This window comes from Ursus arctos, unplaced genomic scaffold, assembly GCF_023065955.2.
Source record: "Ursus arctos isolate Adak ecotype North America unplaced genomic scaffold, UrsArc2.0 scaffold_32, whole genome shotgun sequence".
In the NCBI taxonomy this organism is placed as follows: domain Eukaryota; kingdom Metazoa; phylum Chordata; class Mammalia; order Carnivora; family Ursidae; genus Ursus; species Ursus arctos.
This window is the reverse complement of record NW_026623008.1, coordinates 11,854,264-11,880,709: the sequence shown is the minus strand read 5'-3', so window position 1 is coordinate 11,880,709 and position 26,446 is coordinate 11,854,264. Positions and strand designations below refer to the sequence as shown.

The 26,446-nt window shown below is 56.0% G+C and overlaps 1 protein-coding gene across 1 annotated transcript in view; it reads right to left on the bottom strand.

The window, feature by feature from the left end:
• Positions 1-154: 154 nt before the first annotated feature.
• PADI1 (peptidyl arginine deiminase 1) overlaps positions 155-26,446 on the bottom strand; it is a 38,479-nt gene continuing 12,187 nt past the window's right edge. The window contains exons 2-16 of the mRNA XM_026519730.3: positions 20,275-20,455; positions 19,020-19,092; positions 18,330-18,391; positions 16,852-16,969; positions 16,600-16,725; positions 14,670-14,842; positions 14,417-14,520; positions 13,355-13,478; positions 12,859-12,966; positions 11,376-11,527; positions 6,380-6,524; positions 5,511-5,604; positions 4,449-4,528; positions 3,610-3,735; positions 155-772 (exon numbers count right to left, since the gene is read on the bottom strand). Coding sequence (XP_026375515.1) covers positions 539-772; positions 3,610-3,735; positions 4,449-4,528; positions 5,511-5,604; positions 6,380-6,524; positions 11,376-11,527; positions 12,859-12,966; positions 13,355-13,478; positions 14,417-14,520; positions 14,670-14,842; positions 16,600-16,725; positions 16,852-16,969; positions 18,330-18,391; positions 19,020-19,092; positions 20,275-20,455 — 1,900 coding nt within the window. The 3' untranslated portion in view covers positions 155-538. The remainder of the gene's footprint in view (positions 773-3,609; positions 3,736-4,448; positions 4,529-5,510; positions 5,605-6,379; positions 6,525-11,375; positions 11,528-12,858; positions 12,967-13,354; positions 13,479-14,416; positions 14,521-14,669; positions 14,843-16,599; positions 16,726-16,851; positions 16,970-18,329; positions 18,392-19,019; positions 19,093-20,274; positions 20,456-26,446) is intronic.

Below are 26,446 nucleotides of genomic sequence, written 5' to 3'. Positions count from 1 at the left end.
GGGTGAGGGGTACCGGGAGGCCACGGCTCGAGGGTCCCCTGCAGGAGAGGACAGCTGGTAGAGGAAAGAGGGAGCCTCACCTCCCGGCTCCGGCTCTTACAAGAACCACAGGTGCCCCAAACCCAGGCTCCCACCCAGAGCCCAGGCCCTCTGGGTCCCATTCCTGGTGCAGACACGAAAGGAGTATCAGAACAGAGCGGGAGCTACTCAAAGTGGGGTGCCTGCTGTGACCTTGCACGCCGGCCATGAATATGTTACGGCCGTTGCTCTTTTCCAGAACCTCTGGGAGTGGCGGATCAGGAAGAGGGAGGGAGGAACGAGGACAGTCCTCCTTGGGCCAGGGAGCCCCTCCAGAGGCGAGGGCGTGTGCTGTCCACTGCTGTACCCCGGGCCTGCGGTGGCCGGCACGTTTGCAGGCACTCGGGGAGAAGCGCCCAAGGCTCCCCTAAGAGGACGGAGGCCAGGTGGAGGTTCCTCGCCCTCACCCTGGCGGGGTTCCCTGGCAGGTGGGCAGAGGGGATGGCGGATGGAGGCGGGCTCAGGGCACCATGTGCCACCACTTGAAGGAGAAGGGCTGCCGGCGCACGTTGGTGCCGCAGTGCACCTCCCCGAGCAGCTCGTGGTAGGACAGATAGTCGTCGATGAAGATACAGTGGAGGCCCAGCGGCTCGAGCAGGGACCGCACCTTCTTCTCCAGGCAGCACTGGCCGTTGATGACGGGCCCGAAGGGCTTGGGGATGCCCAGGTGCTTCCCTAAGACCACCATGTTGACCTGCAGAAGAGAGAAGGCAAGAGAGAAGCCTTGCTGCCTGGGGGTGCTTACACATGGGGGCCCCGTCCCCAGGTCTGTCCCGTCCTCATCAGCATCCCTGGGCTGCTAGGACTGGCGCTTGCTCAAAAACTAGGGTCTATGGAGAGAAGAAATGGATTCGTGGTTGGAAGAGAGGATTAATACCAGGCGGAGCTGCCAGGAACATACATGGTAGCTTTATATGAATGAAAGTGCTCCTCCGATACTTTCTTTCATCTATCAGAATATTGTCATATTCTAACAATTTAGTTAGAACAAGATTTTACCATCGTCTGCCAGAAACTTGGTACAACAGATATCTATAAGGTCTATGGTGCAAATGTCCTTATAGGTGTGGTGCCCTTGTGCAGTGCACAGCTTGCTCAACTCTCCCTGGAAGCCCTGATACGTGTTATGGTTTATTGAACATCCCCTGTGTGCCAGATACATCATCACTAAACCTCATAGCCTCCCTCTGAGTCAGCGGCTGGACAGGGTTAAGTAACACAATCCAGGCCACACAATCAGAGAACGGAGAGACTAGGGCATCTAGGTGGCTCAGTCGGTTAAGTGTCTGTCCTCGGCTCAGGTTGTGATCCTGAGTTCCTCGGATCAAGTCCCACATTGGGCTCCCTGCTGCTTGGGGAGCCTGCTTCTCCCTCTGCCTCTCTCTCTGTCTCTCATGAATAAATAAACAAAACCTTTAAAAAAAGAGAGAAAAAAAAAAAAAAAGAGAGAGAACGGGGAGACTAAAACCCGAAGCGGATCTAACTCACGCCCAAATCCGTGTTCTTCATGTTCTACCAGAGTTTGCAGCACTGGGGCTGCCTGGGGAGTTGAGGAGTTGGGGCAAGGGGCTAGGAGCCCTTGGCGACATCTTAATCTCCAGTCGCACTTCTGCTTCCCTGGCTGAGGGCCCTAACCCTGGGGAAGGGAAGTTTCCCCGGGCGGGGTATGGAAGGGTCTCAGAGAAAACCTCGGCCCATACTGATGGCCAGAGGAGCTGTCCTTGGTGTTCAAAGGGGACACTCCGGACCCGCTGTGTGGAGGGTGGTGCGGGGTCATCTCAGCGTGGGGTGGACCTCCTGGACGCTGGGCTCCCACATTCTCCATGCCGTGGCCCCTCACCCTCAAGTCTGCCCTGCAGGGCCAGGCACAGGTGGGACCAACATGAAGCTGGAAGACCCCCCGGGGTCAGTCCCATGGCCTTGGCCCTGAGTTACCCGTTGCCCACTAATGGGCCAGAATGTGCTGGTGGAAGAAGGGGAAGGTGGAGGGACAAAGGGCCGGGAGAGGAGATGAGAACTCAAGAGACTGGAGACTCCTCCCTTGCTGGGTGACCTCAGGCAAGTCAACCACTCTGCTGGGACAGCCTGTTTCCCCACATGACAAATGAGGGGGTTGAGTGTTCCCCATGGGGCTTTTCCAATGAGGAATACTGGGATCCTTCAGCGGGGTCTGGACCGAAGCTTAGAGATTCCCACAGAGGGGTGTGTGTTGGGGTGGGGGCTTCCAAAAGAGGGCTGGCCAAGGTCATGGGCTCTGGCCCAGGCCCTCCCCCAAACTTCAGCCAGAACCAGAGCCTGGGTGCCCCGTAGCACTTCCTGGACCAATATGGCAGCCACTGGCCACATGTGGCTGTTAACAATTAAATTAAAGTATAAATTTCATTCCTCAGCCACGCTAGCCACATTTTAAGTGCTCAGTAGCCACATGTGGCTTGATGGCTCCCATGTCGTATTGAGCAGACACAGAACATTTCCATCATCCGAGAAAGTTCAAACAGACAGGACTGCCTTAGAGCGCAGTGGTTCTCAACCGGGGTGATTTTGCCCCAGGACATTCTGGTTGTCCCAGTGAGGGGAGTGCTGCTTACGGGCGTCTCGTGGGTAGGGGATAGGGACGCTGCAGCCAACCCGCGGGGCTCAACACGGCCCCCACAATAAGGGAGTCAGGCCCAAACATCAGTAGAGCCAAGGGCATGAGGTCCTGCCTCGGAGGGCTCTGCCAGGACCCACAGCAAGGAGTCAGGAGTGAGTGCAAATCCTGGCAGGGAAGCCCCACCCCACTCACGTGCCTCCAGACAGGCCCTCGGGATTCATTCCCACCCCTTGGATTGTCCAGTGACAGGGATTCGAGTTAAAGGCTCCGGGCTGAAGAGGGAGGGTCTCCCATCCTGGGGAGCCGCTCCACCAGCGGCCAACACCCTGACACCTTTCCAAGGTGTTAATGGTTTAGCCAGCACCTGCTGATAGCATCGCCCGGCCCCTCCCAAAGGCCACACCGGTGAGATCACATCTGGGCATCTGCTTGGCAGCTGCCTGACTTAATGACAGCCGGGGAGGCAGCTACTGTGGGCCCGCCTGCTCGCCTCGGGAGCCGCACTGGGGAGCAGCCAGTGGGGGGCCAGGGTGCGGGGCAGGGCGGGCAGCCGAGGCCCAGGAATGGCGGCCCCAAACATCAAAACCAAAAGACGCTTCCTTTTTTCCACTTGGGAAAAAAAAACCGCCCTTCATTGCGGGGCCGCCCTGTGCAGTGAAGGAGGTTGAGCCCGGGCTGCACCCGCGAGATGCCGGTAGCTCCCCTGATCCGATCCTCGGGGCAATAAGAAAATGCCCTTGGGGGACAAACTCGCCCTGGCTGAGAACCACTGATGGAGACCTATATCCTCCCAAAAAGCAAACACATGCTGGAGAGGTCCGCAAGCACCCCCTCAAGTCTCTGTGCCAGGCTGCCCTCTCCTCTGGAACCCCAACTGACAGCCCTGCGGACCCTGCGGGGCCCCAGCGACAGGAAATGACCTTCTTCTGCGCTCTCACCATGTCAGGGAAGAAGGCTTCTGCATAGGAGCCCTTCAGGGAGAAGAGCTGCGGGATGTCCACGATGTCCCGCTCGGTCAGGCCCAGCTCCCGCTTCAGCACCTCCCGGTTCCAGTCGATGCATTTCTGGGGGGCAGGGGGAGAGGCAGCGGGCACACCCCGGGAGCCAGGGAGGCTCTAATGCTTGCTGAACGCCAACTGTGAGCCAGGCCCTGCGCACAGCCTCCTGCACCCTTGCGCTCCCTCGAGCCTCCCAAAAAGCTCTGGGACGCTGCCGCTCCCAGAAGGGGAAACTGAGGCTCAAGGGGCTGCCCAAGGGCACAGAGCTGGGAAGCAGCGGAGCTGGGATTTGGACCCAGGCAGTTTCTGGTTCCAAAAGCACCTGCCGCTACACCGCACTGGCTCGGCTGGGCCATGTACCCAAGCACGAGGCTGGCATCAGCCCCGCCCCTTCCGGGAGACCTCCTCCCGCCCCCACCCCCACCCCTGGTGTCCTCCTGGCTGGATCCCCTTGACTCCCACCCACCCCACCCCTTATCCCCATGGGGCCCCATTTCTCCACCACATCTCTCTCCTCTCACTGTGCTTCCCTGGAACCCGGAAACTTGTCCTTCGCTCAGAGCAGAGCTAGTTCTCCCTCATCAGGCCAGGAGCGCCCTGAGGGCTCTGCTGTGTCTCCTCCATCAGACCTTGGGTTCCCTGGCGCAGAGGCGCTACCCTACCCCCAGGTTTCGGCAGCCCCATACAGTCAGAGGCCCGGGGATGAGCCGCTAACCCCCACCCCACTGATTCCTGGGGCTGCTTCTCCTGGGAGCTGGGGGACCCGCAAGAGCCCTCACCTGTACATAGAGACTGTCACTCCTGAGCCGACGGTCTGCCAGCATCTCATTAATGCTTCTATTCTCCTGGTGACTTAGCCCTGAGAGAGAAAGAAGGCAGGACAGGGGGTTAGGGGGGCTTCCCAGGGCCATCTCGGGCCTGGGGCAGCAGAATCTGGGCCAGGATTTTTCTCCCACCTCAGTGCCAGGGGCCCGAAGCTAGGACGGAGAAAGCCAGAGACTGGGGACCCAGGCTCTGGATGCAAGGAGCACAGGCTCCTCCGGAAGGGCCTCCTGGCTCAGCGCTGTATAATTACAGTGCAGTTTCCATTACCGAACACCCGCCATGCTGGGGCACCCCACTACATTTATGATCAATCTTTAAAACAATGCTAGGTGGGTTAATTATCACCCCCAACTCAGAGAGGAGGAAACTGAGGCACTGAGCGGTCTGGAGAGCAATCTTGATCTCACAGCCCAGGATTTGCACCCAGGTCTTGAAGCTCTGCCCCACCCCTTCCAGTGCTCCATTTCTCAGGGGAGGACACTGAGATCCATGGTGGGGAAGGGGGAGGTGCTCAAGGGGCCTGGCCAGGCCCTTGGACGGTCTGTCAATTCCCAGAGGCAGGTCCGCAGAGGGGCCCTGACCACCCACCTGGCTTCTACCCACCCCCACCCTCCACTCTTGAGCCCTGGGCTCCTCTCTGAGCCTCTGGGAATAGGGATAAGGGGGAGGGTGCAAGATCAGCAGAGTACACATTTTTTCCGGTGGCTTTCCTCCCCTGGGGTGTGCCCAGGAGCCGCCTTACTGCGGAGGTCACCCCCTGCATATGCCTGAGACAATCCACTTGCCTCTTGGCTTCCCTGCCTGGGCCCAATAAAGGGACAGCCTGACAGCCCTTGTCCTTAGCTCCCATGTGAGGTGTCGGGAGAATTAGTGATGTCCAGCTCAGAGCGGAGGAATCCGAACAAGGCAAAGGGCCTGTAAACACAGCATAGCCACGAAAGGCATCCCCGGTGCCCAGGGTTGGCAGTGAGAGGGCAGGGTCCCCACGGCGGGGGGCTGCGGTCATTGGCACTCACCATCGAACTGGGCGGCTTCCCCATACCCCTCCTCTTTCTTCTCTTGGAACAGTCTGAGGCAAGCGCTGGGGCTCGCCAGGAGCAGCCGGAAGCCCTAGCACAGAGGGAGGGAGAAGGTCTCAGTGGATGGGTTCCCCCTTGATGCAGGAGACCCCAAACTCAGGAGGGGCCTGAGTTCTGAGGACCACACGGTGGTAACACCTACCAGCCACAAAGAACTCTCAGCAATTCCCCTAATCCTCCAAGCTGGTTCACACCCCCAGGGCTTTGCCCAAGACATTCTCTTTGCCTGGATGCCCTTGTCTACCAAGGAAGTCAGCCGCTGGTCACTGGTCGGCCTCCCCTCCCAGGCTGCTTGCTCTCTGAGGGCTGGGCCCCTCTCTGCCAGGCGGTAGAGCTGAGTGGTTAAGATGTTGGTCCAACCCCTCTGTCTGGGTTTGAATCTTACCCTACCAGTCATTGCCTTTCTGAACCTCAGTTTTCCCATCCGTAAAATGGGGATGATGATAATACCACCCGCCTCATGGAATTGTTGGAAGATTAAATGAACTAAAGCACATGCACATCGTAGGTGCTTGCCAAATGTTACCGGTTATTATTATCAGTGTCATCCTGGGTCTAGGCTGAGAGGTTTGATCACAGCAAATACCCAGCAAGCGTGAGAATGAGTGTATGAGTGGTGGAGCCAATCAGTACCCTCCCGACCTGAGCTCTGACCTCCTCCAGGAAGCCCCGGGGATTAACACCTCTGGTTCCCAGGGTGCCCTGACTCCGAACTCACTACAGCCACAGGCAGTGAGCTCCAGTCACCATTCCCATCAGGTTGGGGAGGGGCAGGGGTGGCTCGGACAGGAGGAGAGGGGACATACCTTTCGGTCAGAGGTGGGCACAAAGCTCAGGAACTCGTCCACATGACCTACAGAGAGCCAATCGGAGTAGAGCTCCACGGGTGCCTGCACCTGCTGGGCCTGCAGGAAGTCCCGGACGACCTTGGCCATTCGCCTCCCGCCAGACCTGGCCCAGGAGGGAGAAAGCAGGGTCACTTCATGCCCACTGTCTGCTGGCTTCCTGCAGACACTTTCTGAGCTTCCCACCCCTGTCCAAGCCTCACGAGATCCCTTTGAACAGGTCTCCTGTTGTCCCCACTTCCCGGCCCCAGCCCCCAGGTGCTCCCAGGAACTCACTGACCGTCCAGACCATCATCCCAGAGACTCCACCCCTCCCCATGGCCGGGAAGGCCTTGCCTTCTCCCCACTAAAAAGAGTCAAACAAGGGAGCTCCACTTGCCAAAGGGACCTAAAGACCCTCACCTCACATCCTGGGACGCAGAGAGGTTGACTCTTTACCTAAGACACCAGCCTCAGGTTCTAAATATGACCCGGAGCTGGCCCACCCCTCCCTCAGCCCAGTGTTTCCCAAAGTGTGGGCCCTGGACCGCCTGCGGGTCAGTCTCTGGTGGGGGCGGGTGCTTGCTTAAACAGAGGGTTCCTGGGCCCCGACCTCCTCCCCATCTCAGAGTCTTGGAGAACATGGCACGTCTGAGGATGTGGGATCTGCCATTCCACAAGCCCCTCCGCTGATTCGCGCACAGGAGAGCCGTCGCCCCAGTCACCTCGTGTTCAACACGGACTGTCTAGTCCTCAGCAGCTCCTGAAATGGGCTCCAGGCATTTTCAAACCACCCTTGACTAGCACAGGGAGGGGCTGAGGTGGCTGAAACTGGGGAGCAGGTCTTGGGAGCTGGAGTCCCAGGGCTGGGGGAGGAGACATTGCCAAAAGGTCCCGGCGCCTACGGGGATTTCGATGCTGCCTCAGGCACGGCCATGTCCCCATTTCACAGATGGGGCAGCTGAGGCCTAGCAAGTTCAAGGGGGGGACTTGTCCAAAGTCAGAACGATGTCTTATATACTCTGGGCACATTCCACCTTTCCCTGGCATGTGTAACCATGTGCAAACAACACACACACACACACACACACACACACACACACACACACACAGAAAGAGACTTCTTTTTTCAATATGTTTTACAAAAAAGGGATCACATTTCTTGACCTCGCTTCCCTGGCTTAAGGAGATATCATGGACAAGCTCCCCAGCCTGCATTGAATCTGGGGACACAGATTTGAACAGAACACAATCTAGCCTTTCCCTCCTCTTCCGCCACCATCTGGCCCGCACACTTTCCTCATCTAAATAATTCTAGTGGCAGGGGCTCCTGGGCAGCTCAGTCCGTTAAACCTCTGCCTTCAGCTCAGGTCATGATCCTAGGGTTCTGGGATTGGGGTCCCTGCTCAGCGGGGAGTCTGCTTCTCACTCTGCCCCTCCCCCCACTTGTGCTTGTCCCCGCCCCCCCAAATAAATCTTAAATAATTCTAGTGGCTTGCCCCTTTCCCTGGTCTCTCTGCTTTCACCCTTGCTCCCCTGCAGTCTAACTAGACGGAGGCTTTTAAATATGTCAGATCACCTCCCTTCTCTAGACAAAACCCTCCCACCACCCCCGTCTCCCTCGCTGTACATGCAAAGTCCTCACAATGACCTGCACAGCCCCTATCAATCCCGACAACTTCCCTATGTCCACTCTCCTCTTCATCTGCTCAGTTCTCAGGCCATGCTGGCCTCCTGCTGCCCCTTGAACATACCAGGTACAGTCCTGCCTCAGGGCCTTTGCACGTGCTATTCTCTGTACCAGGAATTATTGTCCACTCCCCATCTCCCCATGGCTTACTTCCATCTTCAGGTTTAACTCAAATGTCATCTTCTTTCTCTATGAGGCTTTTGAAAATTACATCAATCCCTCAATCCCTTTCCTAGATGTATGTTTCTTTACAGCATTTGGTACTATTTGGTACTCGATATCTCGTGTATTGTCTGGCATCCCACCAGAATGTAAGCTCCAGGAGGGCTGGGATTTTGTCCATGTTCAGTTCTGTGCTCCAGGCACCTCTTACATACTTGATGTTCAACAACTCCTTTTGAATGATATGCTTTTGAAAAGCCATGTTACAGTCCATGGTCTCCGTCACTCAAATATGCCGTAGACGTGACAAGCAGTGACAAATGACAGCACTGATTTGATCTGGGGGATAGGATTATGGAAAATATTTTTCTTGTATTTCTGTTATTTTAAGATTGTCCTGGCAATTTAAAAGGACTTCCTAAACACAGTGAGATGGTGAAGAGCAAGACTCCAGAACCAGCTCACGAGCCGACCGTGGCAGGAATCAGGAACAGGCGAGCTTGAGGCAAGGGCAGAGGGCCTCCTGCCGCCGGCTGCAGGCAGGGGCCGGGCCAGCCCAAGCCAGCCTGGGAAGCAGCAGACCTGCTCGCCCAGTCACACCAAGCCACCACCGGGGGGCAGAATTGCTTAAAGATGCTTAAAGATGATTTTAAACATGGGGAGCAGAGCGTAGAGAACCCAAGCAGAGAATGGACAGGACACTTTATTGAGCACCTAGTGTGTGCCGACCTGAGGCTCCTAGTACCAAGTATCTTGCTTAATGTCCACGATTCCCCTGTGATGAACGTACAAATAACAGGCGCAGGTCATGATCTGAACTCTGCCCTGCTAAGCTCTGATCTCATCCCCGACCGTGCCCCTCCTTGCTTACTCAGCTCCAGCCGCGGGCCTCCTTGCTGTTCCTCTGATGTCTCCAACAGGCTCCTGCCTCAGGGCCTTTGCACTGACCATTTCTACTCCTTTGCACGTTTTCCTCCCAAATACCCACATCTTCAACTCCCTCATTTCCTTCAGGGCTTTCTTTAAGTGTCAGCTTCTCCCCAGGGTTTCCCTTAACAACACCCTGTATTATCTACGTATTTATTAGTTTTGCTTATTGTCTGTTTCTCCCTTCTAGAATGAATGTAGGTTGGCTGTTTGTTCACTGCTGGGATCAGAAAGAAGCCAAGACAGGAACACAGGACAGCGCCTGAGTGCTAAATTTTAGTTTGGGGCCCAAGGTGAGATCTGGATTCTGACTACACCGCTAACTTGCTGTGTGATTCTAGGCAATAGCTGTCTCTCTCTGAGCCCAGGACCCCTTCTGTTTACCAAGGACCTTGTTCCTGGTTATCTACACAGTGGTCAGTGGACTTGGTCACAGCTGCACTGGAGGTCCCCACCTTCCTATCCCCAGTCCTTGCTCTGAACCTGGAGCTTCCAGGACATTTCTTTTATCCAGGGCCGCAGACGGGGCACATGGGAAGTCTCAATAACTATTTACAGGATCGGTAAATGAGTGCATGACTGAGTGCCCTCCCCTCCCCTTTCTGAGCCCCAGCTTCCTCATCTGTGAAATGAGGATAATAGTTATCCCAACCTCATAGGGCTGTTCTAAGAATTAAATGAGGCTAATCCTTAAATTACATGAGGGTAAAACCCTTATGTTCATGGCCCATAGTAGGTGATTGATACTTGGCCCAGTGAGTTCCGACCTGCTTCATAACAGACCCACTGTTGAGGGTGCAGCTAAACAATACTTGAACATTCAGAAGACATTTAACATGAATTCTTTATCCCCACTAGTGCTGGTTATATAGCTAGCACAGAGATTTTTAATAGACCCATTTCACAGACAGGAAACTGAGGCATGGAGTATAAAATCATTCGTTTCATAATGTATCTGTTGTGCACTGGTGTATCCCTAGTATCTTCACCCGTGCCAGGCACAGAGTGGGCATGAGGTAAAAAGCTTCAAATGAATTCACTGAGCGCCTACTATGTGCCAGGCACTATACTAAGTGCTGCTTAGGTGTTATACCCAAAAACACGTGACTAATATATGGCAGAGGTAGGACTCGAACCCAAGGCCGCCTGTGCTCCTTCCTCCTGGGTCCCTCCCTGAAACACAGGAGGACTTCCCAGAGGCCCCAAGGTCCTTCTGCCTCCAGGCAGCAGGCAGGATCAGGTCCCAGAGGAGTGTCTGAGCATGAGTCACCAGCAAGGTGAGCACTCCTCTTGCCTCGCCAACCTCAGCCCCGGGCACCAGCTTGGGCACCCAGCTACGTGCCTGGGGTCGGTGCCAGGAAACCCCGCCTCGCCCGATCCACAGCCCTGAGGCTGCCAGGGTCACCACTGGAGGCCGGGTGACCTTCCTCCGACTGCCTGGCTGCTCCAGACGTCAGTCAGGGCTTGGGGCTCTCACCTGGTTTCCAGGCCACCCCCACGCAAAGGAGAAGGTGGTCCCCGGTGCCTGCGGTGGGCTTAATCTCCAGGCAGGAAGCCAAGGACCCCACCAGGATCCCCGCGCACAGCACACCCCATTCTTCGGTTGCCTGCAGGCAGGGTGGGGACCCATTCGGCAGGATTTAGCAGCTACTGTCAGCTGTCTAAGCACCGACCCCTCTATACTTTGTTTCCTGCCTGATGACAGCTGTCCGGGGTGGGACCCACCAAGTCACCTCTGCCGCCCTGCTGTCCTGGCCAGCCACTCGTTCGCAGGTAGCCCCCTGGTGACCCCTTGGCCCTTTAGCTGTTGCTAGAACAGCAGCTATTTTGACCTACGGGGAGAGGTCACCAGGTCCATCTCCTGCCTCTGCACCACATCACCTCCCCGACAACGCCAATGTTTCAAAAGAAGTTGGAAATCTGGCTTTTTACGTAAGCCCCCCCCCCCCATACGTGTAGTCGGTGACTAACGAAACTCATGAAACCCCAGGCAGGCCCAAAGACGGGCCCATTTCTCTCTCCCCCAAAGAGAAATGAGCTTTTACATCTAAGATCCTAGGACTCGGAGTCTTTGACCCCAGGACCGCGCAGGAATGAAGACCGCTTCTCAGACTGGAGACCTGTGTTTGGGGTGAGGGAGCTGGAAGCTGCGTGCTGCGGGGGTGCCCACGTCCTCCCGCCTCCCGCCAGGCCTCTCACTTGGGGAAGCTGCTGCCGATGAGGATCCGGCCCAGGGGGTACTCCTTGCCGCCCACCGTGACGGGCGGGCTGACGTCCAGGTTGCCAAAAGAGTCAAGGCTGGAGGCGCCGGAGAACAGGATCTCCCGGGTTACATATCCGAAGTCGGGACCCTAGGGCAGGACCAGCAAGCCCCCCCACCCCAGAAGGAGGGGTCAGTTAGGACAGGAAGTGACAGCTCTTGGGTGGGGGGGCGGAGGGGTGCAATTTAAAGTCCCAGTCTGCAACAGGACGATAACGAGAAAATCCCCAAATGTGGGGAGATCAGGCAACACACTTCTAAAGGACCCTTAGGTCAAAGAAGAAATCCAAGTGGAAACTAGACAGTATTTTGAAGTGTAAGATGATAAGCAGGCAGCCCCCCAGAACTTGTGGGGTGCTCGTGAGGCTGCAGCTAGGGAAAGGCTGTAGCTCTGAACACACGTATTAGGAAGAGAGAGGGTTGGAAAATCTTGCTTCCATTTCCAACCAGGAAAAGAACAGCAAATTAGACACAGAGCAAGTGGAAGGGAGGACAGAGTAAAGATGAGGGCAGAGATGAGCGGGGAACACCCCGGCTGGGTCAGGCCCAGGCCATTGGTTGATGCAGACTCACCCTGTAGGGCTCGCTGTCACCTGCACTGGGACCCGGCCCCGGCCCCTCCAGACTAAGGTAAATGCCCGGCTCCGTGTGCCTATGAGCTCCCAGACTTCCCCCTCCCAGCTCCCATCAGGACTCAGGCACTGTCCCAGTGCCGGGGGCGTGGGAGCCGGGAAACAGGCAGGGACGGCGAGCTATGGGCCTCAGGCCCACCTCCAGAGGCAATTCGGCCTAGTGGTAGGGCTGTGGACACAGTCCCTCTGGGTTTGCTTCTTGGTGCTACTAGCTGCATGGCCTAGAGTCAGTTACTTAACCTCTCTGAGCCTCCGGAAAGAGGGGCTAAGAACGGCAGCTATCCACAGGACTGTGGATTCGAGGAGTGACCGTGTAACACTAGGGCTGGGTGTGCCCGGAATGCCGTGCATGGCTGCTGGGGCTGCTCTTGTCCCCATCCCATGAGTGAGAGGCAGTGTGGAGCCTGGCCTGCAGCTGGGGTTCAGAAAACATTTGTCACCTGAAAAGAGGCCCCATCTCATAAAAGCAAGAGGCGTGAGGGCTCACTAGTGGTGCGTTCTCCCAAAAGGCAGTTTGATCTCCCCAGGGCTGACCCCACTGTGGACTCCCACCCACATGGGGGAGAAGGGCTCCCTAGGAGGACTTTACTGGCCTGCCCTTCTCAGAATGGGGGGATTTGCATGTTATTTGCATGTCATTTGCATGTTCTATCCCAACCCCCCCCCACTAACTCCCCATTTCCCCACCATTTGTGTCCTTTAGCCCCCCGTAAAGGACAAGGACCAGGACCAGCGAAGTCCTATAATAGTAGCCCCCCAAGGGACCTCCACTCCGCCCTTTGCCACATACCAGGATCCGTTTATAGGGGAAATGCTTCAGACCTCTGTTTCGGGGAGAGTCAAAGACCACTGGGAAGGACTTGTGAGGGGCCTCGGTGTAGCCAAACTCCATCTCATCCTAGGAGGGGAGAAGAAGCGATCACGGTGGTGTCCCCAAATGTGATTTTCCAAACGGGGTGATCCCCTCAGACCTGGACCAGGGCAGGGCCACAGAGGCTCCCTAACACCTGGGGATGCATAGGTCAGGGGGACAGGTGAGGCCTCTAGGGACCCCAACTGGGAGAGGACTCTGTCTGGGACCCGAGCATGTGGGGGAAACGGGAGAGACTGGGGTGATAGGGGCAGCTGGAACGTGTTTCCCTATGCTGCCTGCGCCTTGACCCCCATCCTGGCTTTTCTCGGGAGACCAAGGTTGCTTAGGAACCTGTCCAGGCCCCATTTCCCAAAGTCAGGGTAAAGGATGGGGACCCAGGTGCCCCGGCCACCCCCACTGCTCCTGCGCCCACCTGGATCCAGCGGTCATTTCGATTTTCAATCTGAGGACAGATGATCAGCTTGCAGTTGGTTTTCAACGCCAGGTCAGACATGTCTTCCAGAAATGTCTTATTTGGGCCATGAGAGTCTACCACACTGCAAAACACAGGGGGAGAGGAACGTAATAGTGACCTCTGACTGTGGCCTTGGTCCTGTCCACACTAGGCCCCGTGTGGCCCCTGGGTATAGGGGTTCAAACACAGCCCCTGCCCTAGGGAAGACAGAGACAGATAATGTTCCCAGATCATATCGGGGGGTAGGTGCAAGGTGAGGGGCAAGCCCTGGTGCGTGGAGGCCAAAGGCAGGGTATGAAAGCCAGGCGGCCTGGAGACTGGGCTAAGGAGGCAGCTAGCCCCAGCCTCTCTCAAGGCGTATACAAAGGTGTCAGGGTGGGGCTAGTGAGCAAACAGAAAGTAATAATTCCCTTCCGAACACCTGCAGAGCAAACTTATTTCTTCACACCTTCCTGGGCTTTTGACTTAGATTCCAAGTTGGCTACGGGCCTGTGCACTGGTCTGACCTCCGACACAGGGGCCTAGAGTGGCCTTGCCAATCAAGGCTCACCTCTCCATTATGGGGCCTGACAAGGATTCTGGGAGACGGCAGAAGGACTAAGGTTTCAGGCTGGGCCGGGGCTCACAGCCGATGCCAGAGGCTGGACTCCCATGTTCTCTGTAGGCCCAGCAGCACACCGACCCCAGCATGAGGCTAGGTCTCCTGCGACTGCCAGCTGCCTAAACAGAGCCTAGCTTTGCTGCCCAGACTAATCCAAGCTGTCTCACAGGCAGGACACAGTAGAGGCAGGGACACTGATGCTGCAGCCAGTGGCCTCAGCCGGGGCCTTAGCTGCTCAGGACAGGCTGGGGCTGACCGACGCAAGCCAGCCTGCTGCTCTCCCCTGCCCAGCCTGCACCTATGTGTGACCTCAAAGCCTCCATCTACTGAGTGAGGGCCCAACGCTGGACACAGCATTCTGTTCCTATCTCTACTGGTCCAGAGACCGTGGGGTCGCTGCAGGAGGGGTGAGGCCTCACCTGCACGCGTACAGCTCCAGGGGGGGCTGGGTGTTGGGGGTCATGATCCAGGGGGCCATGCGGAAGGCCACGGTGTCTGTGAAGAGGGGCACCTCAGGCAGGGTCTGGGGGGGAAATGAGGACTAAGTGGGCCCTGCAGGGAGCCCCATCAGGCCTCAAATTCCCCCAGCTCCCCAGCTTGCCCAGCCCTGGAGACTCCAAACAGGTCCCCCGAACCCTCAGGCGCCACCCTAGCCCCCAACACTATACATACCCCCATGTCCACCAGGCTGACACTGAGGGAGACCAGCCCCAGGAAATCAGCATCAGGGAAGGTGAGCCCCTCCACAAAGAAGCTGATCTTCCGCTCCCCCCGCTGCCGCTCCACTTCGTAGGACAGGTGCTGAGCCCCCAGCACCTGCTTGTAGTCCTCGAGGGAATTCCCGCCTAGGGGAAACCAGAGTCAGGGGCCGGCGCTGGGACAGAGGGCACGAGGAAGGAAGCCAGAGGCCAGGGATCCGGGGCAGAGCCACTTTCATGTTAGATCTCCTGGGGCTCCCCTCGAGCCCTGCCACGTGCAAGCTGTGTGACCCTGGCTCAGTGACTCAGCCCCTCTGAGCCTCCCTTCCTCATCTGTAAAATGGGCCAACAGTATCTCATGAGGTCCGTGTAAGCTGTAAATCAGATAAGGAGATAAAAGCTGCTGGCACAAAAGGTGAAAAATACCCAAACGTCCACCAACGGTTGAACAGATCGACAAACTATAGTCCATCCGTAAGACGGAACTTTTTCTACCCATCAAAAGGAATGAGGTACTGACACGAGCTACAATATGCACGAACCTTGAAAATATTATGCGAACTGAAAGTAGCCAGACACAAAGGCCACATATTGCATGACTGCATTTACAGAGAAGTATCTAACACAGGAAAATCCACAGGGACAGAAAGCAGATTACGCGTTGCCTAGGATTGGGGGGTGGGGGGAGAGAGAAGTGGCCACTGATGGGTACAAGGTTTCATGGGGGGGGGTGAGGAAACGGTCTTGCAACTAGAGAGACGTGCTGGTCACACAGCATTGAGGACGTCCTAAGTGCCACGGAGCTGACCGCTTTCAAATGGTTAATTTCCTACTGTGTGAATGTCACCTCAATTTATTTTTACAAGCGCCTGGCCTGTAGTATTTCTGCGCTGCCCCCTTCCGTGCTCCCCTGAGGCTTGTCTGGGAAAGCTCTCACGCACCGCGGGGAAGGCTATCCGTTCACTTAGTGAGGTTTCGCTTCTGTTCTGGTATCACTGTGACTCCAAGCGGGGCCTCTGCCTAAACGTCCACCATCGGTGCACGAGGAGGAACGTTCTGGCTCCTGCCAGGCTCAAGTGATCAGGACAAGTTCTGGATCAGTCTGAACAGAAGAAGGTAAGGGGGAGAAGAACCAAAGGGGCAGGAAAAGCCTCTTGCTATGTATAAAAATGAGTAGAGGCAGCCCAGGGTTAAGGATGGGTCGATGTTTTTTAAGCCATAGATTTTGATTAATAAAATCTCTGGCACAACAGGGGCGCCTGGGTGGCACAGCGGTTAAGCGTCTGCCTTCGGCTCAGGGCGTGATCCCGCGTTATGGGATCGAGCCCCACATCAGGCTCCTCCGCTAGGAGCCTGCTTCTTCCTCTCCCACTGCCCCTGTGTTCCCTCTCTCGCTGGCTCTCTATCTCTATCGAATAAATAAATAAAATCTTAAAAAAAAAAAAAAATCTCTGGCACAACAGCCAGGATCTAAGGGCCGGCCTGGGCCACAGCTTTGCTGGTTCCCGCCCCCACCGCACCCAGCCTGGACAGAGCGGGACGTGCCTGAAGAGCTCGTCCCAAGCTGCCTGACCAGAGGAGGGGGACGGCAGTGCAAAGAGGAGGGGTTTGGGCGCTTAAGAGACCTGGGTTCGAATGCCCGCTCCACCCCGTGTTGGTTGTGTGACTTAGAGACGGTGGATTCCTGAGTCTGAGCCTCAGGGGTCTCCTCTCTAAAGTGGGACTCGTTTTCGACCCTCCTCCTTGGGTAGCATGCTGTGAGCTGCCGGGGCGGCTGCTCGTCAGAGGTAGAGGGAGGTATAGAAGATGCTGGAGGGGAGGGGGGATGTGTACAAGAGAAGAAAGAGTTTGGGAAGCAGAGGGTGAGCAGGACAGGGGGGAAAGCAGCCCAGCAGGCCACTCACCCCTAGCACAGAAGACCCCCACTCGTTTGGAATCCGAGAAGGGCACGCTCAGGACCAGCTTGTGGCTGTCGAAGAGGCTGTCTGGGCCGTCACAGCTCAGCACCATGGGGGACATGTCCTGTAGGTCTGGAGAGAATGGTGCCCTTGAGACAACCCTCCCTGCACCCCACCGACAGGCTACCCCCCCATCTTCCCCAGCCTCTACTGCCCCACGACACTCTGGACGTCCCCACACCCCCCTCTGTCACACACCATCCAATGATGCCAGTTGGCTGTTGGTGAGGTCAGGCCCTCTGGACGTGACACTGTCCCGATCACAGTTCACTAGCAGGACAGCTCCATAGCCTTCGGGGCCCCAGCGCCAGGTTTTCTGTGGCAAAACAAGAGGTTTTGAGGTCAGTGGGACCCAGAGGGCCTGGGGAAGGGGCTGTGGAGTTGGCTAGGGCTGGCTGCTTTGTTAACATGGAGACTTCTGTTTTCTGAGTTTGCTGCAGGACTTAAAGACGGATCATAGATTTGGGGACTGGAATTCCTGGTCTCTAGACCCAGATCCACCCCACACGTGTGCAGTGAACAACCTATACAACTATACATGGTGGTCTCACCCAGCCATGGCACTGGAGGACGAAGGGTGATGTCACTCCTTCAGGAAGAAGGCTGTTCCAAAAACAACCTTTACCAGCCCGCCGAGCTTTGGCCCTGCCTGGGGGACAGAGGCTGCCTTGCCTTGACCTTGATGGGGCTGGACAATCCCAGGGAAACTTTCTCCATCTCAGCACTCTCCTGGGTCCTGTCCCACAGACGTCTCTGGCATCTACCCTCAGTCCTGCAAGCCTTGCAAGGAGGTCTAAGCCAAGGTGGGAAAGACGGCTGGAGCCCTGCCTCTGATTGCAGCTTTCCCTGACACGCCTTCACTTAATCCCTACCAGACCCCACAAGGCAGGGCTCACTTGCCTCATTTCACAGAAGACGAAAGGAAGGCTCTGGAAAACGAGCCCCCAGTCCCATAGTTGGGACTCAGACTCATCTGGGGGACTCCACAGGGCCACTGCTGGCCTATATGGCACACTTGTCCACCTTTCTTGGTAAATGCTGCCCTATGCCAGGGCACAAGGCATGACTTGTATCATAGCCCCACTCACCATCTTAGCCAAGCAACCTTGCTCAGTGAACAATCTGCACAGCCATCCATGGCTTCCCTGCCCCCATCTTGTCCTCAAAGTCTATCCTTGGGGCCCAGGCTTTCTCTCCAGGATCTTTCCCTACAAATTACACCTTCTACCCCTTCCAGGATGGCTTCCAGATATTTCCCGGGTGGTAATGCCTCGAGCCCACCCCACCCTCCTCCTCACTCTTCAGGATCCAACTGAGGCTGTCCACCCAGCCTCCTCTACCAGAAGCCTTGTCTTCTCCCAGCCTTCAGTCAGTCACTCGACAATCTTTTATGAAGCACTTACCATGTTTGGGGGGTCCAAATACAGCAAAGGAAATAGAAGAGGCATCAAGCAAAATAATCAATCCCAATCCCTATGTGGTGGACAGACTCCGAGAGGGCTCACACCGGACTCACGCGGCACGGCGCTCCCACAGTGCAAGTTACGCCCACCTGTGTCAACTTGGCCGCCTCCAGATGGGTTCCCTGCACGGTCGGTTCCCACAGACCCTGGGATCCATCACCCCCAGCTTTGCCTGTCAACCCCGCCACCCTGGGGTAGACAGGAGAGCTTCACCTTGTCGCCATGGCTCCTCTTCACCTTGCCCGTGCGATACGTGTCGACGTCGAGGGAGATGTCTGTAAAGGAGTGGAGAGGGGCACCAGAGGCTCACCCCGTCCCGCCTCCACGCCCACGATGTCCAGGCCGAGGCAACCTTTGCTCATGAGACCCAGGAAGACCCGTTCTGGGGACCACACCCAACGCCCAGGGGGCCGTGCAGCCACCCCCTGTGGTTCTGGATGTTGGAGGGACCCAGTCTCCGACCCTTGAATTGATTGCCCGTCTAGGATGCTGAATCGCTAGTTCTTGGTGGCCCTGCCGCTGGCCGTGGGGAACGAGGCCTGAGGCTCTAGGTGCTGGGTCCCCTGCTGTTGGAGCGAGCGGCCAGGGCTCTGGCTGAAGGCGCTCACGGCCCTCTGAGGTTTAGCGAGACAACTTGGGGTTCCAGTGGTGTGACAGGTGGGCCTCCGGAGGGAGGAGGCCCGTGGCGGGTCTAGCTGTCGGCCATGGGCAGTGCAGTTTCTAGATTCTGGTGGCCCTGAGTATTTCTGAGTCTCCATCCCTGAGCTGACGGGATGAGCTGAAGGTCGTCCTCGAGGTGGAGGGGGAGGCATGGGCCTGGTACTCAGGGGTTCCCCTGAGACCCTCAAGCGGGCAACACGGACGGGTGGGGGGTATCCGGGGAGCCCAGGAGGTGGTGCTTACCGACGCCGGTGAGGTAGAGCACGCTCTGGCCCAGGGCGCCGCCCTCATGCGGCCCGAAGTAGGACACCTTCACCTGTGGGGACACCGTCAGCCCTAAGCCGGCACGGCCACCCTTCAGAGATGGCCGTGGTGGGGGGGCGGGGGGGACACCCCGACAGTCCTGCTTGGAGGCAGGGGAGGCCTGGGCACCCCTAGTGCTCCCCACGGCAGAAGGCCCGGGATTCCCGGGCCCCTGGCTTGGACTCAGAGCTGCCCTCCCCAGCGTGAAAGGCTGTGGATGCCTCCCGGGCTCCAGAGCTGGGCTGAGAGCGACGAGGGCTGAGGAGGTGGGCTGGGTCCCAGAGGGAGCAGCTGGCCCCTCAGGAATCCACAGAGATGTCAGAGAGGAAGAACAAGGGGAGGGACGGCTGACGCCATTGACATCAGCCAGTTACTCGGCCTCTGTAGGCTTCTGTTTCTTCATCTGTAAAATGGGAACAATGACCACACGCTCCCCCCCCCCCCCCCCCCCCAGTAAAAGCCAGTGGTCACAGAGCTCTTCCCATGGTCCAGAACCCATGCCAAGTGCTCTGCCCAGACCATTTCAGTGAGCTCCCAAGATGGCCCCAGGAGACCGGGTGCATTCTTAATGAGGCCACTCCCGGCCCTCCCTGCAGGCGTGCTGCTAGTAAGCAGAGCAGGTAGGATTTGAACCCATGGCAGGCGCCAGGGCCCCTGCTCTCAACAGCTGTCGTTTCTGCCTTTTCCCTGCTGGGGGAGAAAGGGCGATGGCAGTGAACCAGTGGGTCACTGTGTGTGTGGTGGGGGCCTGGGGGCGAGCGATGAGGGGGTCGTCCATGAGAGAGAAGCCTTTCTCCTTCCTTAGCTACGGGGACAGGTGCACATCCAGGCGGGCCCCTGTGCTTCGCACATGCGTGCATGCGTGTGCACGGGCCGTCGCTAGAGTCCTGCCTGCTGCACGGCTTGTTTTGGGGTCTGTGTGTAGGCTGAACACAGGCATTCACGGGAGGGTGCCTGCGAATTTGAGGGGGTGAGAGGGCAGGCTGTTTTTACGGGAGAACTCCTTCGTGTGTGTACGTGTGACGCTAGCCTTGGGGTGGACGTGCGTGTCCGGGTGTCCATGGCGTCAAGATGTTCTGTGTGGACGCAGGTGTCAGGGCCTCGTGGGCTGTGGCGGAGCAGGGGTGATGTGTGAGTGGGGTTACGCGGGGTGGGGGGGAACGCGGCCCCTGACTGTGGAGACGTGGCCTCTTACCTTGAGATCATTTAAGTCCTTACTGGCTGTGTCCACGGATATGGTCACCTCCACACTGGCGTCCAGGGGCCAGCGGGACTTGCCCGTGGGCACCGTCACCCGAGCTGGGTCGTAGACCATGAAGACCTCCACTCCGGAGCTCCCAGACACTCTGAAGGTCTCGGCCCCCTTGGGCACGTCACTGACAGAAGGGAGAGAGGGAAGTTTCCAGCGGGCCCAGGACAGAGACCACAGCGGGGTAGTGGGCGGGGGCTGTCAAGCTACACAAACAGCACCCCCTAACAGCAGGATTGGGGAGCGGCAGGGCACTGCCACCCGCCGGGAGACCAGCCTGACTGGGCACCAGGCAGCCTGGGCTCTATACCAGCTCTCCACTGATTCCCACGTGACCCACCCTGGGCACTTCCTCTTGTCCTCTGGCCTCAGTCTCCCCATCTGTAACATGGGGCTTTGCTCTAATGTCAAGGCCCTTTCAGCAGATCTCATGTGGAACCTAGGACCTAAGACAGACACAAGGGAGCGGGGCATGGGGCCAAACCACGGCACTTAACGCCCCGCTCTAACAGTGGTCCCCGAGGCTTCAGAGACCAGAGACAGCAAACCCCTGGACACCCTCCCACCCCTAGCCTAAGGCTTCCCCTTCTGATACTTCCAAATTCTCCAACCCCATAGGAAACCTACTTGGTCATCCCCCTCTCACCACCTCCACCACCACCACCCAATTACTGGGCAGCCTCCTCACTGGTCTCCCTGGACCCATCTGTGCCCCCCAAGTCTGTTCTGCACACGGCCCACTTAAGTAGATTGTGTTGTTCCTTTGCGCAAAAGCAGTGGTTCCTGTCACACTCAGTAAAAGGCAAAGTCTTCACAGTGGCTTACAAGGCCCCCCCTGTGATCTGGCCCCTGCCACCTCCCTGACCTCTCCTTCCCATGATGATCCCCCTCACCCACTCTGCTCCAGCCACACTGACCTTCCTGCTATTCCATGAAGCTGCCAGTCTGTCCTGCCTCAGGGCCTTTGCACTGGCTGTTCCCTCCACATAGAATGCTCTTCCCCCAGATGTCCACAAGGTTCATTCCCTTACCTTCTTCAAGGCTCTGCTTAAATGTCACCTTCTCAGTGAGCCCCCCATCACCCCATTTAATGCTGCACCTTGCCCCCACCTTCTCCCCCTCCTCCTTACCCCTCTCACTCTGCTCTGATAGCTAGGCCCCCTATGTGGAGCCCATACCCTAGAGGGGAAGTTGGACAACCGCACTACGTGTCAGTGTTTCTCCCTCCCCTGCATGTCAGGGCTCTCCCCTACCCTTCCCCAGGACAGAGCCATCAGCCTCAAGGCCACCACTTAAGGTCAAGTCCACCTGTGAGGCGTCAACTTGACTGTAAAGATGCTGGACCAGAGTGGTCCGTTGATGTATCCTCTAGCCTCTATCCTTACCTGGACCCCTGAGAACCCACCCAGATACTACACCCTCTGGAGAAACCAGACAGCCCTCCACAGCCCCCACCACGGTCACCTGTGCCCGTCAAACTGCCCCCAATGACAACAGTTGACGGGGGTCATGGTTACAATGACCCCAAGTCCTGCTCAGGGCTTGGCTCTCTGATGCTCAGCAAGGCAGTTTCCACTCTCCTCACTTTACAGGTGCGGCTGGGGTGGAGAAGGGCTGCTGGCAAGACCACCCGCGCCACCCCACGCTCATGGCCCCACATCCCCGGGAGCCGTGGTACCTTCAGGAAGCCCTTCGTCCTTGTTTAATCAGTGACCATAGGAACCCAAGTACCCCAGAGGCTCATCCTCTAATCTGACCCCATCTCCCACCCACCCCCACTCCTGGACAATTCCACGTGCCATCACCTGCACGGTGGCCTCAGCCGCATCTCGGGGTGTGTCCTTGACCTCATACTACCACAGAAACCTGTTCCCCACAGTGGGCAGGGGTCCCCCTGCAGCCCTCTCAACGGTGGCCACTCCCCCCACTTCTCCTACCACCGGGCCCAGAGGTGGGCAGGAGTCCTGCGTGATCCTTCCTGTCACCACCACATCATTGTCACTCTGCCCTCATTCCTGGAGGGGGCCGGCTCCTGCCACCATCTCCAGCACTGCTGCCCCCACTTACGAGCCAGCACCCTGGTGCCTCAGCGCTTGACCCCCTCTTCCGGGGATCCCGGCCCCTGCCCAGCCTCAGCCACCTTGCCCAGGGCAGACCCCGGACTTTGTCATTACCGAGAATTGCGCCCACCACACACCCTCCATCAGGAGCCCACCAACACCCCCTGCTAACCCGCCAGCTCACTCCTCTAACACGCCAACCCCATCGAGCCCTCTCGGCAGCCCTGGCCCTTCCTGGCCTCTCTTCCCTTCCCAGGCTCGGAGTCCCTAGCCCGTCTCATGGTCACTCCCTGGCACCGTTCAACTCCTCTGCACCCCTTTCCCTCCATCAGATTGCCTAAGTACCGCCCCAGCCCCCAGAAAGCCCCCTCCCTCCCCGCTCTGCACCTGCACCCCCGTGGCTGACCACGTCCCACTCAGATTCATGACCGCCAACCTTAAGTGACCCTTGCCACTACCCACAGCCTGACAACATTTCTGGGGGCTGGAGAGCCTGGGAGGGAGGGGCTAGGATATCAGGCCCATCTTGGGGCTCCATCTCCTGGACACTGGGGTCAGATCTTTGGTCTCAAGCCCGCCAATACGGGCTCTGGCTCTGAGCCCTGAGGCCAGGCTTTGGAGTCCAGGCTGTGCGTTCTGACGTCCAAGAGGAACTGGTGTGCAGCATCAGAATGAACTGGGGACAGGACTGGGCCACCCCAGATTTCTCCCTCGGTTTCTTTTTTTTTTTTTTTTTTTTTAAGATTTTATTTATTCATTCGACAGAGAGAGACAGCCAGCGAGAAAGGGAACACAAGCAGGGGGAGTGGGAGAGGAAGAAGCAGGCTCCCAGCGGAAGAGCCTGATGTGGGGCTCGATCCCATAACGCCGGGATCACGCCCTGAGCTGAAGGCAGACGCTTAACGACTGAGCCACCCAGGCGCCCCTCTCTCTCTGTTTCTTGCCTACGACCCATCCGCCTGAGGTGGAGAGGTGGGAGGTGACAGTTCGGACACCCACAGCTCCTTCCCTTTCTAAAGGAAAACGCCTCAGGAGCTGTGTGTGCTGGCTGCCCAATCCTGTCTCCCTGTCCCTGTCACCTGCCTCTGGCCAGGCTCTCCTCCCGGCCATGCCATTGAAATCGCTCTGGTGCCAAACCCAGAGGTCCCTTCTCTTCTTCCTCTTGAGCCCCCTCGGGGGCATCTGACCCAGATGATCAGCTGTCCTCCTTGAAACACTTTGCACTTGGCCTCTGGGACACACGGCTCTCCTCTCCTCCCCCAGGCTTCTCCTTTGCTGCCCTGTCCCCCTAACTGCGGAGCGCCCCAGACGGCGGCAGGCTGGCCCCCCCTTAACCAGCAGCAGCTGGAAGGGGTGCATATTTATTTAAGTTGATTATTAATTTTACTGATACGAATGATGTGTAGCACACAGTATACTAACGATAGTACACTCTATGTTACTCTTCATCGTAAAATCACCTGTAAATCCCATAAATCCCCCCCATCCCGATGCTTAGAAAATGCCTCTCACAACCACAGCCAAACCATGCTGGCCATTCAACCGCAACTCCACAAATGGGGTTGCATCCCAATCTGCTCATTCTTTTCCCAATAAATTTGTAGTCACGAAATTTGATACATGACATAAACGCGGACTGATATTTTCGTTTGTGTTCAAGAACAAAATGAAAGTGAAGCCGTGGAGATAACCCTCACCCCATCGGTGATACGAGCAACCTCTGCTGAGCCAGCTGATGCTGGACGAGCACCTCCCTCACTTTTTGTGCTAATCACATCGTAACACACTTTTAAATTTAATCCGCGTTAATCTCCTTTTCATCGTCAATGAAACAATAAATGGAGTCCTGCTTTGTAGACTTTGCCCATTTGCATGGTCTAGAGACTTCCACCAATGGCCAATTTCAAGTTACCAACTCAACATCACTGAACTCAGAGTTGCACAGAAATGCACGATAGCACCCCGTATTTCAATATTTCTACCATACAGACGTGAATGATCCCAGAGCACAGATCTTGGTAGAGCGTAATAAAATAGTAATGAAGCCGTGCATTTTGATTATTACCTTTGTTTTCAATATAATTTATTTAATTGTAAGTATATAGAGTTTGGTTTTAAATACTGTCCTGGCGGGATACCTCAGTGGCACAGTCAGTTGAGCGACTGACTCTTTTTTTTTTTTTTTTAATTTTATTTATTTATTTGACAGAGATAGAGACAGCCAGTGAGAGAGGGAGCACAAGCAGGGGGAGTGGGAGAGGAAGAAGCAGGCTCATAGCAGAAGAGCCTGATGTGGGGCTCGATCCCATAACGCCGGGATCACGCCCTGAGCCGAAGGCAGACGCTTAACCGCTGTGCCACCCAGGCGCCCCTGAGCGACTGACTCTTGATTTTGGCTCAGGTTGTGATCTCGGGATCATGAGATTGAGCCCCGCATAGGGCTCTGCACTCAGTACAGAGTCTGCTTGAAACTCTCTCCCCTCTGCCGCTTCCGCTTAGATGAGCGTGCACGTGCGCATGTGCTCTTTCTCTCTCAAAAATAAATGAATAAAATTTTTAAATAAAAAAATGAATAAATACTATCATGGCAGTGTTTGGCAACAGGCTGATAAACTTCCTAAAAAATGGCCCATTGGGGCCTCTTGGGGAAGGACCCTACTATACTGCTAAAAATGTGTACTGTTCACCTGTCTCCCAGCCTTCGCCAAAGGAACTCACAGCCTTTAACCAGGTGACCGCACACTGGGGAAAAGGAAATAATCAGACCTTTCCAGCTTTATTGGACACTGGCTCTAAGCTGAGGCTAATTTCAGGAGATCCACATGTTATGGCCACCTGCCAGTCAGAGTAGAGGCTTTCAGTGGTCAGGTGACCCATGGGTGTAGCTCAGGTCTGGCTCCCAGTGGGTCCAGTGGGTCTCCAAACCCATTCTGTGGTTTTCCCCTGCTCCATTCCAGAATGCATAATTGGAATAGCACTCAGCAACAGGAAGGGTCACCTCATAGGCACTCCTGTGAGTGTGCCCCAGCTGGCTCCAGCCCACCTGGCCCCAGGGCTTGGTGCTCAGTCCTCGTCTGGTGACACTCACCCCCTTGATGTTCTCCACCTGCCGCACCAATATGCTTAGAACCCCTACTCTCCATCTCCAGACCCTTATAGCTAATTGCTTTTTGAATATCTCCCTTGGGTGTCTAACAGGCATTTTAAATTTAACATGACCATATATAATCATAAAGGGAACAATCCAACAAGAAGCTATAACAATTGTAAATATTTATACACCCAACAGGGGAGGACCCAAATCCATAAAGCTACTAATAACAAACATAAAGGAAGTAATTGATGGTAATACAATAATTGTAAGAAACTTTAACACCCCACTTACATCAATGGATAGATCATCCAAACAGAAAATCAACAAGGAAACAGTGTCTTTGAATGACACATTGGACCAGATGGATATAACAAATATATTCAGAACATTCCATCCTAAGACAGCAGAATATACGTTCTTTTCAAATGCACACAGAACATTCTCCAGAACAGATCACATATTAGGCCACAGAACAAGTCTCAGCAAATTCAAAAATACTGAAGTCATACCATTCATCTTTTCTGACTGCAACACTATGAAACTACACGTGAACCACAAGAAAAAATCTGGAAAGAACACAAATACATGGAGGTTAAATAACATGCTACTAAACAATGAATGTTTCAATTAGTGAAACAAGAAATCGAAGAGGAAATTAAAAAGTACATGGAGACAAATGAAAATGAAAATGGTCCAAAATCTTTGGGATGCAGCAAAAGCTGTTCTAAGAGGGAAGTTTATGCCAATACAGGCCTAGCTCAGGAAGCAAGAAAAATCTCAAACAACCTAACCTTACACCTGAAGGACCCAGAAAAAGAACAACAAACGAACTCAAAACCAGTAGAAGGAAGGAAATGATAAAGATCAGAGCAGAAATAAATGAAATGGAAACCAAAAAAACAACAGAACAGATCAATGAAATCAGGAGCTGGTTCTTTAAAAAGATCAACAAAATAGGGGCGCC